Here is a 13,067-nt window from a genome sequence, read left to right as displayed (position 1 = left end):
GCCAGGTTGTTGTCCCTGTGCAAGACAGTGGAGGTTAATTAGAGAGGCAGTACTGTCAGTATTGAATACAGATGTGGCAACACTGGTAGCTGGGGGCTGTCTTATTTTTTTTTTTTTTTTATAAAAGTTATAAATCGGGGAGTAAGATCCTGCTTTTTAAGTGAAGATAAAAAAAAATATGCACTGTAACGCTGACATATTGTGCACAGCAGGATTAGAAGGTCATTTGTGATAAAAAAAAAAATCTTCAAAATATGTATAGTCCTTCACCCTTTGATATATGTAGGTAGACACGTAGACACACACACACACACACACACACAAAGTTTGGTCAACTGAGGCTCAAACTTCTTTCTCATCATCTATATTTAGTATGGAAATGCAAGTCTCAAATATTCCTTAGTATAAAATCAGCCTTACCAAATGCTGACAGCATCAGTTTTTTCTTTGATTAAGATCAGTGTCAAATAAAAAAAATAAAAAATAAAAAAAAGTCTCAGACATCCATTTGTCTCCACAGCGTGATCCAGACGTGGTTGTAATAACAAGTGAAATGCAAAATCAAATGACTCAAGAGATCGTGGTGAAACCACAGTCGACAAAAATGATCGGTAATGAGCCATTTAAATTGTCAGCAACTACGAAATGAAGGGACGCGGCTTAACCATGACACCCCTAGATCATGCTTTTGTGCAGACAGACAAAATCTTTTGACGTATTCACCGCTAATGAGCCTGGTGTTTTCGCTCTCCAAAATGACACTGTTTTCATGCGTCTGATTCATTCATCCACACGCCTATTCTGACGCTAGCATTTACTACGGGTGGAATATAACTATGCTGGTCCACAGAAAGCGACAGGTTTGTGATCCCCTTCATTAGATATGGTCTTGATGGGAAGGAAAAGAAAAAAAGATTCTGAAAACATCTGATCTCATGTTAACATTTTCCAAAACCGTTTGAAAGAGACAGTTCACCCCGGGAGTAAAATTCAAACCACTCGGTCCTTCCAACAAGGTTGAGTTCAGGAGGAATGACTGCCACTGCTCTTCATTTTTTTTCCCCCCCGCGAATCCCATCTGAACCAGGTATGCTTCAAACACAGGTCTAAGAGTAGACACAGGTAGTTTACAACTGCAGCAACTCAAGATGAACTAAAATGAAGATAAAGAAAACCATCCCAAACTGTTAAAAGGGATTTAAGTCAAATGTCACATTTTCATGCGAGTAATCAATCTGATTACATATTTTAAAACATAAATCAAAATTAAGCATTAATATTATTATTCTACATAATTGTATTACGAAAGCAGGAAATTTTTCTTTGTAGTGATTTTGTTATAATCTGCAGCACTGTGACACAAAGCAGAGCAGAAGAACAGAAGGCCTTTGGTTGGTGTCTCTTACAGACAGGGTTCATATTTGGTGACACTAAATATGGGCATTTCGTCCATAAATCTTGACAGGTTTTTAATGTATAACTATTCACCATGGTACCTTAAGGGACTGATTACGCTAACCAAAATTGCCATGGATCACTCTGACCCTTGACCGCAGGTAATTACAGATGAAAACTGACCAATGATTGTGTACTGGAGTGAATCTTTTCATGCTCCGTTGCAATAAAGATCACTAAATTACAACAATCTACTCCTTACTCACGTATGCCACAAGATAAACCTCCACATGCAGCCCTTCACCTATAATTTCCCTCATTCTTGACTGAATAACCTGGTTCGTACGCACCACTGTAATTTGAGAGGATTTAGAGGTAAACAGCTCCCTCTAGTGTTTGCCAATGAACTTTTCCAAAATAATTCGGCTGACACACTGTACGGTATGTCGCTTGACAAACTACCAAAAGGTGTAGAATTACACAGGACAAGAAAAGGTCAGTGAAAAGCAATCCTAAGTCTTGCCTGACAGTTCCTGGCAGTGGTATCGGTTTACTTTTCTAGAACGTTCATGCCAGATAACACGGCAGTGCTCATAAATCACTACAAAGTTTGCCATTTTATCCAATGTATTTTTAGATATTTCCATAATTTGTCAAAGCAGCTGAGCACTTACAGCATTATGGTATGATTTTGCAATTGTCTTTCTAAACTTGGATTAGACGGTCTAGCAGTATAGTTTTAACAGTTGATGTACATAATCTGTAATCAACTATTGGAGACAGAACATTTCCTTTTTACATGAGCATGTTTTTTTTTTATGTTTAACAGGCACTCACTGAATACTTTTTTAATGAACTCCAAAACACCTGGTTGGCAGTTATGAGTTTAATTTTCAGTCTATGTCTACATTTCAGTATAATGTAAATGTGCAACACTTGTCTATTCCACTTATCCTTTAAAGAGGATATTTCAATTGGGAATATCAGCCACACAACCCCCGTAGCATGTGCTAATTTACGCGTTCTGTCAGTCTGACTGAAAAAGTAACAATTTATCATCTTCAAGGCGAGAGTTTCATTCACAATACAGTACATGGTAACTTTCTTGGACTTAGTGGCAGATGACAATACATTATAAACAGAGTTTGACAGAGAAAATTCTGCCACTCTCATCCACTTTAACAAATACCACCACATGAAACACTGTCGTAGCATTAAAGGAAGAATGCATTTAATTCCTAAAAAAAAAAAAAAAAACAGCTAAAACATTCTTTTAGCCCTGAAGACAGTCCTGTACTGTAATAACAAACATTAGACAAATCCCTGACCTACAGTATCAAATGCACCAAATAAACCACATCATACCACTACATTTACTCCATTCTTGACTCACTCAAGAGCCTGTGAACTCATCTATGGAGGGTGTAACCTGTCTCCTAATACTTCCACTTCACTATTATACCGTGGAACCCCCAGAACCATTAAAGTTCCAGCTCTAGTGGAATCCAACATGAAATTATAAAGGGCCTTTTTGTGTCAAAATCACGTCCATTACTGACACTGGGTTGCATATCATATCATTATTGGTGTGCTGGACAGTTCCGTGTCGGGCAGAGGACTACTACTCTCCGATTTATTGCTGTGTGGTAGCAACGCTGATGGCTCAAGGCGAATTATGGCTCAAGGCTTGACGACAAAAATGAAAATGAAATCTAATGAGACGTTGTGCAAAAAGAACAGCCTTTTTTTTTTTTTTTTTTTTTTTAACAAAACCCGTATTGTGCTTCTCAATGTCTAATAAAGGTGATGGTAAAAGTGATAGAGATTACAAGCGCTTGAAACTTTCAAAACATCTGTTTTGTCCATCTACTATTACAACCGTAGCCCAATACAGAAAGTTGGTTGAGAAGTTGTCTAATAGGTCCACACACTTCCCATGTCCAATGCTGGCTTATCTCCTTTGACTCCCAGAGATGGCATGCCTCCCAGGAGATCCTGAGTTCAAAAAAAAAACAAAAAAAAAACACTTGAACCAATGTGACTGTGGGTGCAGTGAGAACGCTGTCTTCCAGCAGAGATGCATGCTCCTCAAGCCAACGGAATGAAACCCACGTTGGGAGCGTCACTGAAGATGAGCGGGTTGTGAGTGAGGGAGTACGGAGGACTGGGCAGATGGAACGCGGGCCTGGAGGCGTGGAGGACCGCTCGTCTGCCGGCTTTCTGCGGGCAGGGATTGTCGATGGGTCTGCGGGCCTGGCGCCCCGAGCAGCCGGAGGGCGGAGATCCGGGCGAGGGCGTCGGGGCCCCGGAGACGGTGCTAAGCCAGCTCTCTTGAGACGCCGGGGCGGTCTTGGGTGTGCCTGGATTACAGGGGCTCCGGAGAAGCGAGGAGTGAGCCACCGATTCCAGAAGCTCCTTAGTGCCCTGCGTGCACTGCGCACGGGAGGAGAACAGACAGATGACAGATTTAGAAAAACAGTTTAAAAAAAAAAAAAGAAAGAAAGAAAGAAAGAAAAGAGAAAAGAAACAGCGAGAAGGCGATTAGAGCTGTTAGAGAGATTACAGATGCTGAAAAGGAAAGCAGAGAACAGACACAAAGAGAGAGTTTGCTGAGATCTGAGGAGGCTTGATGGGCAAGAAGAGCATTTCATTTAGCAGATTAGACAGGCACAGGCATCGTTACTCAGACAGAGAAGCAGAGCCAGAGACATAAGAGAATGCTGAGCATGAGTATTTTCACAAGGGTTACTGGACATGAAAAAAAAAAAAGAGATGACCATTTGATGGCAGGAAAGAAATTCAACGTTAATAAATGATTATTTTACACCTCTGAACGTCTCTGGGAATCACCAAAACTAAGACCGCTGACTTAAATTGAGTGGTTTCCACAAAAGGGATGATGAACGTCTTAAAAACAGAAATTAGAGCTCAAAAATCTAGCTTTAGATGAGACAAAAATCAGCAGAGAGTAAGGAGGCGTTTGATACACAGTTACATAAGGTGATACGACTACACTTCAAAAAGGTTTGAATCCCAAATAAGGACGAATTTCAAGCTCAAAAATGTTTACAAACGCCGAACAAGGAGGTGGCTGACGTGACCGGCAGATGATCTGAAATAGTGGCAGTAAAGATGAAGTTCTCTGGCCGTACGGGCATGTTACTGCGCTTTAAAACAATTCAGCATGTTGAAGAGAAGCTGAAAGAGAAGGAGAGATGAAATGAAATGATGGAACAAAAGGATCGTGAGAGGAAAAATGGAGCAAACCGAGTGGCATGCACAGCCGGAGGGTCGGGGCCGCACAGACGCGCTTTTGCCCTCTCACACTCTTACCATCCGGCCCCAGAGGGCAGCTGAAGACTTCAGGCGGCGCAGGACAAAGCAAAGTCCTGACAATTCTCCTCCTGTGTTACATCACAAAACAGACCAGGACATGCTAAGAAAATTCTGGAAAATGTTAACTCGTAGCCTAAAGTCATAAACAGAGGAGGCCAAGCACACGAGTAGAACCGAACAAAACACAAGAGAGAGAGGCCTTTCAGTTTATCTGAACAACATGTATCTCTACACAAATTACTGCTTGAAAACACACTTTTTAAAAAGCTCACATTTATTTCATTACATGTAAAAAAAAACAAAAAAAAAAAACACTTTAAATCATTAATAAATGGCTTAATGTTTCAAGATAACGTGGCACGACGGCATTCACAAGAACTGAACAATTAACTTTAAAATAGCTTTGTGAGGTGCCTGCGGTCAGTTTATGTGCACTGTGTGATGTCACCCCAGACCTCCACTACCCAGGCGAAAAAACAAAAACAAACTGAAAAATCTATCCTTCCTTAACCCCAAACAGAACAACACACTGATAAGAAAGATCTGTGAGGGGGAAAAAAAAAATGTTAACTTGACTCACATTCACAGAAACATTAACACAGCTGAACGTATCAACAAACTATAGTGCTATGTGATTTGCAACAGACAAAGACTGTGAGTGTCATTATTGAGCAGAACTGATGACATACTCCGAAGACGTAGAAAAAAAACCCAGCTGATTTAATACTGGGGAACTTTTTCGTTTTTATGGAGTCAGCAAGATTCTTTAGGGTATAAGCGAGGAAACCCATCAACATGTTTAAAAATTGACGATGAACCCCGCCAAGACTAAACTGAGAAAATACAAAGCAATGGGTTCTTCCACTGCGGTTTCCAAAAAGACGTATTGCTAAATACAGTGAAATATGATCACGTAATTAAAAAAAAAAAAAAAGTATTGAATGAACACACAAATGGTGCAAATGTTTTCCTTTACACTGCGAAGAACAAGGACTTCACAAAAAACACTACAGCTAAAAGGCTAACCCTTCAAAATGCTAATCTTCATTCTACAGCCGTTTCAGCACATACAGGGAAAAAAATAAATAAATAAATAAACAGACAGTGACCACCTTTTACAGTAATTGAAAAACGAGAAACAGACCAAACAAATCAAAATCAAGTACGTCTGACAGGATCTCGATGACAGCCGAGTCTGATCTGCCAGACAGAGTCTTAGGCAGTGATGTGATATACTAAAGTAAGTCCTGGGCCAATGGCAGCAGGCCGGGGTTTTTTTTGGCTTTGACTACAACAGCGGCCTTCAGCTGTATACTGGCACGGTCCTTTGTCACAGTCTATAGGAGTCACTCTGTCGTGTTACTGAGGAGTTCTGAAGCTTGCTAAAGGCTGAACGTGTCTAACGCGTATCTATTCAAAAGAATATTCTAGAATACTAGGGGAAAGCCGGATCTCCACTCTGCCATTAGATAACAGTCCTACCATGTTTGTGTCATTCTTAGACATGAAGGGAGGAAGTTCCATCTCCGAGGTGACCGTTTGAGATGTGTCCTCTGGAGGTACAAAGCCTCTTCTGTCAATCAAACTGCAACAGAAGGTGAGCAGAAACAGGGGTTACAAAGCTCTACTCACGCACATATCAGAGCACTGACAACCTATGTAATACATGCCCAGTAAATGTGTTCATGTAGAAACTACAACGAACGACTGAATCAATCAATGCAGTCAAACAAACAAAACTAACAAACAAATGAGCTATGCATCTGTCCTTTACTGAAGCACATTTGCTTCAGTAGTCATTAAAGAAAAGGTTTGTTAACTTTATCTTTCCACCGCTGTGACGCCACTTTAAATTAACTTGGAGTGGGGGAGCGGTTCACTGGCTGTAATAGGAGTTTTTAGACAGTAACATTAACATGCTTGGATTAAAGTTGGATTAAATGTTGACAGGCCTTCCTGAACAACAAAATCAGGTTTTGCAAATCGCAGTCAATCTGTGACTGTCGATCTGGTGATATACAAAAACAATACAAGTAAATCTCATATCCTTAACTTCCGGTGTAACTGGTTGCGTATTTTACGCCTGTCAATGTTCCTCTCTAAACACCGCTAAAGCACAAGTACAGTTAACGTTTTTGGGGGGGGGGGGGGGGGGGGGGGGGAGTATTTAAATCTTATCAGGACCAAACAGTCAAGTCTTATTTCATTTAACAGTGAAATGACTGACATGACGATTTCAATGTGAAAGCCTCAGCTCAAATCTCGGCCCAAAGGACTTTCACTGTTTGCAGCTAAGGACGCCGATGTTAACCGGTCTGAAACTCGTTTATCACAGCCTGGGGAAGGCTTCAAACACAGTCACTCTATGATAAGAACACACAGCTGAAAAAGATGAAAAAAAAACGGAGAAGATCCTTTCATGTGAGTTCTCTAAAAAGCAGCTAGTAATCACAGTGGTATATTCAGCCCACTGACCTGGGAGGCATGGGACCACACAGTACCACGCAACAATTAGTAAAAATGTTGTTGTAGCTATAGGGATTTCCCAACTCCTCCGTTCGTCTTTTACTCGACCAGGAACCTTTAATCTGGAAAAAAAAAAAAAAAAAACACATCAAAGTCAAAAAATACCTCCAGGCAGTAGAATCAATCAAAAGAGACTTTTAAAGAAAGATCTAGCGTCTTTAGTAAGAGTTAATGTGCTCAGTAAAAAAAAAAAAACTGGATCCCTCTGAGCTTTTCAAACATTAGACACGTCACATCTCATAAGATTTATAAGGAACTGTTTAAAGGCTAAAACATTTCCATACACCGCAAATGACACTTACATCTTCGTTGGTTGTGAGGTTGGAGGCCACCAAGTAAGTGTGGAAGCCCGAGAGGCCCAAAATAGACCATATGGAGAAAAAACAGACGACCAACTCCACAACAGTACAGGAGGAAATGTTAAGGCAGAAAACACAAATAAAAACAAACCTAGAAATAAAATTGTTTTGTGCAGCAGATAAACATGCAATACTTCAATCAAACCACTAAGTGTTTCTCTCAATACCACGCCGAGCCTCCCCCGAAACGCAAACTGTGCGTCATATTCTATACAGCAGTTGACATATACATGGTCAGTAGAAAATGATTAATTGTATAAGCATCACCTACATATCAGCAAACTCGCAGTCCCACCTCTTATGATAACTGCACCGTGCCAAACCATCCGGAGCAACAAAATCCTACTTCACCTTATTAACAAAGCAAGACTCAGGTGAGCCACTAGTTTCTTCTGCTTGTATCTTCCAGAAGATTTGAAAATTACGGGATGCATCACTCACAACGGTTGCGTCAGCATCGCATTGTCCAGAAGGTAACACGGAATTAAACCCACCTTGTACAGATCAATCTGTTACAAAGACCTCAGAGAGGAGATCGGGGATCGATTTAAATGTGGCCTAACAGATAAGCAATGCTGTCTAACCAGTGACATCAGCACACAGGGTCCTGGAGGACTTAGGTCTGTATTATGGAACTGCAATCTGCCTCCAGCAGCAACACAAACCATGTTGTTAAGAGTGTATACATCATGGTACCGTAATTGAGCCAATTAGTGGTGAAAAGGATTAAGGGGCAAAGAGGAAACTTATACAAGCTGTTGTCATGGAGACGTCCATATTGACCTGTCATCTTCAATGTAGTGTTTATCAGAGGACAGAGGCTAAGGACACCCATCCCACACAGAGATGGACGGAAACTCGCATTCAAAAGGATATCTAGCTGGACTGTCCTGTAGGGCTTGAATGAGGCCATCTCCACTCTGAGATCCTGTGGTTAAAAAAAAATTAAGAAAGAAAGAAAAACAGAAAGAAAGAAAGACAGACAGAAAGACAGAAAGGAAGAAAGAAAGAAAGAAGAAAGGAAGAAAGAAAGAAAGGAAAAGAAAAGAAAAGAAAAGAAAAGAAAAGAAAAATACAATCAGTCTTCCGTCTTTCATAATGCGTGAAGTGCTGGAAATTAAACTCCTCAACTATACAAACTCAAATCATTCAAGTCAGTCATGACATGACAACTTTCCTGGTAAACTGTGAAATGATAAGAACAAGACACCCTGAATGCTGCATTCTTTCTTGCAAAACAAAAGCTAGCTGAATCTTTTCTTTCATCTAAGCTGTTGTTAATTTGTTTCTGAGTGTCTCATACTAGCTTGTGTGACACAGGCCTACCACCTGCTCCAACTAACAGATTAAGAAAGATTTAGAGGTGTGGCACTGAGCAAGCCACATTTCAGATTAACAGATTAGATTTAGCCATTTGCCACTGACAAAGCCATGATAAGAAATAGCAAGGACCTGTACATGCAATTTCATTCAAGGCCAAAATAAACAGCGAAGCCACAATGACATTTGTTGTGAGGAGGGTGTAGTTCAAAATGACAGAGGCGATATCTGGGGTGGCTATTTGTGTGGAGCTTAATATCAGAGAACTCAAAACATATATATAAAACAATCTATCTTGTATGCTTTTTTGAGCAGTTTTCTGAGATAATATTTAACAACAAGCAAAGTTTAACTGTGAGGTGAACAGAGAAATACTGATTACTAACGAGCGACACATGACTAAATGCATGACTGCAGCGGTACATACGCAGGGTCAGGTGGGTGATGACACAGCCAAAGATGAAGGAAGTGAGAAAGGAGAGCGATACTATGAAAGTGTAGAAGAAGCGATAATTGCGCTTTCCAACACAGTTTCCCACCCATGGGCAGTGATGGTCAAATCTCTCTGTATGGAAAGAAGATAAAAAAAAAAAACATTTCACTTTGTCATTTTTCATAGACTCGTGGAAGAAAAAAAAAAACCCTGTAAAATATGACTATGCAAGCTGTTCTAAGGACAGTTTATAATGCCATTGTTGAGAAGATATAAAGGTTACAGTTGGGTAGACAGAGATGGACAGCTTACCCACACAGTTGTCGCACAGACCACAGTGGGAGGTCCGAGGTGGACGGAACATCTTGCAAGTAAAGCAGTACTTGAGTTTGACCACCTGGTTGTTTATAAGGATCTCCTTGGTACGCGGAGGAGGACGATAAGTGGAGGACCCAGAGTTATCTAAAGGAGGAAAGTTGTAACCTCAGTTGATCCGTCAATCCAGATCAAATAAGTTCAAACAGTTCTCTGTGCCATTTACTTAAAAAACACGCTTCTGGCAAATCCAGATGGTAAAGTACAGCAGGACCTGTATTCTTCCTCAGGTCAAAGCTCTTACCGATCTGTTTTTCAATGTCGGCAGCCTCATCAGGCAGGGCCCTCGGTAAGATCCCAGGGTCTGTAAAGCTGGTCCGAAGTAGGGAGATGACCACAAACACAAACAACACTCCAGCTATCACTGGAATACAGACGGTGAGGTGAGCTACCAGGAAGGGGCAGCTATATGAGAGAAGGACATGAAAGTGTGCGTTAAAGCCTTCACAGGGCCAAGCGGCAAATGAGTCTATCGCTGACGAAAGATCCCAATAAATCTCTGCAACTGTTCTAGTTCTAGTTTAAGTGTGGTCGTTGTCTGATCTTTGGTTATGATGCCAGTTTGAACATTTGCTTTAACTTTCGAGGTTAAAAAAAAAAAAGTATAAGGAGTTTATGAACTGACACTAACGCATATCCCCTGGGATACAGCTTGCCTGTTACAAACTTCATACCGGCCACTGAGAAACTTGACGCCCCAACGTGCTTAATGTGTGTCGCCCTTCAGATACTCACTCAAATACAAAGAATAAGCCACTGGTGACAAGAATAAGGCCGAGTGTCAAGGGAAGCACACCGCTTTGTTGTGCAACGATGATCCGTCCATCACAATAGAAGCGATTTCTCCCAGGGAACACTTCCCATTTTCTGCGGAGACGCTGAGGGTTCTTTCCCGCACATGGCAGAGTTGAAGTAGGTGTAGCAGTTGGTGTTGAAAGTGCTCGGGGATCGATTTGTTGATATTCGCAATTCTTCATTGTGTATACAAGTATCTAGTGAATTAATTGGATGCTTACTGAAAAGACTTAAAGCACTTTTTTGGCTACATACACTACCGACAGGGTCTGTAATTTTTAAGAAGGTCTTGCAAGTTCAGCAGTAAAATACGGTTTTCTCGATTCAGGCGTGACGAACAACAATCAGGTCACGAACTTACACTTCCTTACTGAACGTGTGCGTTGCACAGCTCATTGTCAATTAACTGATCTTGTGAGTAAACACAACCAAGCATCCAATTTGACAAATAAAGTCGTTGATTCAAATCACTTAGTGTTTGTATCCGACAAGACGTTTTGGAGAGCTACATTAGGTCTTCATATAAAGTGCCCTTATTGTTTACACAAAGGCTGTGAAAGCGAGTATATACAAGCCAAGGTTAGTCAGTAGTTATCCAGCTAGTTCAACCAGAATGCAGGTAAGTTGGTGCAACAAACAATGGTAGTAAAACAACAGAATCCTTCCTAAACAACCCTCCAGATCCACCAGACCATCATATCATAGTATAAGGACAACATAAGTGAGAGCGCTACATGAATAAGCACTTCAACACAGAATTGTTTCACAAGGAGCACTGGTACGCTACACAAGCTTTCTCGCCAGCTAGCAAAGCTATCTCACAGCTGACTCCATTCGGGCGTGCGTTCAGTTTTTCTCGCGTTTCTCGCCGAGCTTCTCATAGCGATATTTATGAGTCCGTCATGTTTTGATATTCCCCGTTCGTAAAGTAATAAACAGTACTGTCGTCGGAGCTTTCTTCACTATTTGTACAAAATACTTGATGGTCTTGGTATTTGTTTTGAGACGCACAGTATTTTGTTACTCCGATAGATCAGTGTGAAGGCAGCAGCACCAATGTTTTTTTCCATAAAAGCCACGAATGTGTTCTTCAAAATAAAAGTCGAGGGCCTCAATTGGTCTAGTAGAAAGCGTAAATGTCCCACTAAATGGATGGTTACTAACAATGTAAATAAACAAAAAGGAATAAATTAAATAGTTTTGTATTTAATGTTTAATCTTATATGCACATACAAACACTGAGAGTGAGAGAGAGAGAGAGAGAGAGAAGGGGAGTCTCTTTCATAACACTTTGACTCAGTGTTTCCTCACTTCACTCCTGCACTGACATGCCAGATTCAGCTAACCCAAAGACATTATGATAAGTTGACAAAGTTGAATCAGCGCTGCCAGTGCTGAGTTTGTATGTAACTGTGAACAGAACCGTGAAATCAAGTGTTCTCCGTTAGAAAAAAACATCTTCAACTATTTTAGTTTTTGTAAAACTGTTGTCAAAGGGAAAGCAGCATTGAAGAGTATTTAAACAATTCATATCATTCACATTATTTGTTGGAAACACAACTGTACGTGGATAACCAATGACACATTCTTTTGATCCTCTTATGACAAAATACAAAATCTTCATAACACACATTGTTGTTGACTGTGATGTGCAAAATCACAGAGCACCCAAAGGTGTAATATGACCCCTTACACTGCATTATTTCCTGTTGGAATATACCAAGAATATTACAGGATCATAAGTATTGTGAACATGACTGTAGCTGGCTGTAATGTATTTGCGATGCTTTGTCTCATACTATTTCTTCATCATGTTCTTCATGTTCTCTTGTAATGTGTGGTTTCTTTAGATCCTTAAGAACTGGAAGACATGACTGAAAAAATCCTTTATATGGCTGCCTTTGAATGACAATGTCATTCATTTCTGATAATAATACTTTTAACCACAAAAAAAAACCTTTTGCCTCTGTCTAATGATTTCCTCACTCATTCTTGATAGAAGTCTCAAATAATCCATGGATTCTCCCTAATTTCTAAGTTAGTTTGTGAGGTACGCATTAATTACACACTCAGACAATGACTTTCAATGACTTTCCACTTTGATTCATGCTCAGCACCATTACCTGTTCATCCTGTGACCGTTACTCAGTTTACTGTTCTCTGGATGATCATCCATATTATGCTCACAAGTTTTTCCACTCTGCTGAGATTCAGTGACCTCATCTCATAAGAGAATAACTCAGAAGATCTATTTAAGTTATCTGTTACAGGGGGTTTGAACAAACAGCATGTAACCTATGTGATGCATCTCTGCCCTTTGGAGACAAAAGAGGAAATTGTAAGGGAGCTATAGGGACTCTGATGTGCTGAGACTGATTACAGAAGTCAGGCAAATTCTTGAGGAAGCTGCTTAGCAGCTTACGGTAAAAGTGTATATTGCGGGGACCAGAATATTATTTACCTCCCTCAATACCACAGAAACCATATACCCAAGAATTAAGGTTGTATCATCCTGTGGATGTCAGTAG

At 40.4% G+C, this 13,067-nt stretch overlaps 1 protein-coding gene across 1 annotated transcript; it reads right to left on the bottom strand.

Moving 5' to 3' along the window:
* Nucleotides 1-3,470: 3,470 nt before the first annotated feature.
* zdhhc18a (zDHHC palmitoyltransferase 18a) lies at nt 3,471-10,721 on the bottom strand. Its single transcript, XM_030782195.1, has 9 exons — nt 10,480-10,721; nt 9,989-10,149; nt 9,682-9,831; nt 9,364-9,501; nt 8,493-8,544; nt 7,560-7,662; nt 7,207-7,319; nt 6,214-6,316; nt 3,471-3,828 (listed from the first exon to the last, which is right to left on the bottom strand). The coding sequence occupies exons 1-9, from the start codon at nt 10,719-10,721 to the stop codon at nt 3,484-3,486; spliced, it is 1,407 nt and encodes a 468-aa protein (XP_030638055.1). The 3' UTR covers nt 3,471-3,483.
* Between the last annotated feature and the right edge of the window lie 2,346 nt (nt 10,722-13,067).

Source organism: Chanos chanos, chromosome 8 (assembly GCF_902362185.1).
Source record: "Chanos chanos chromosome 8, fChaCha1.1, whole genome shotgun sequence".
In the NCBI taxonomy this organism is placed as follows: domain Eukaryota; kingdom Metazoa; phylum Chordata; class Actinopteri; order Gonorynchiformes; family Chanidae; genus Chanos; species Chanos chanos.
Note: the sequence above shows the minus strand (reverse complement) of the source record. Positions and strands in the feature narration are given on the sequence as shown.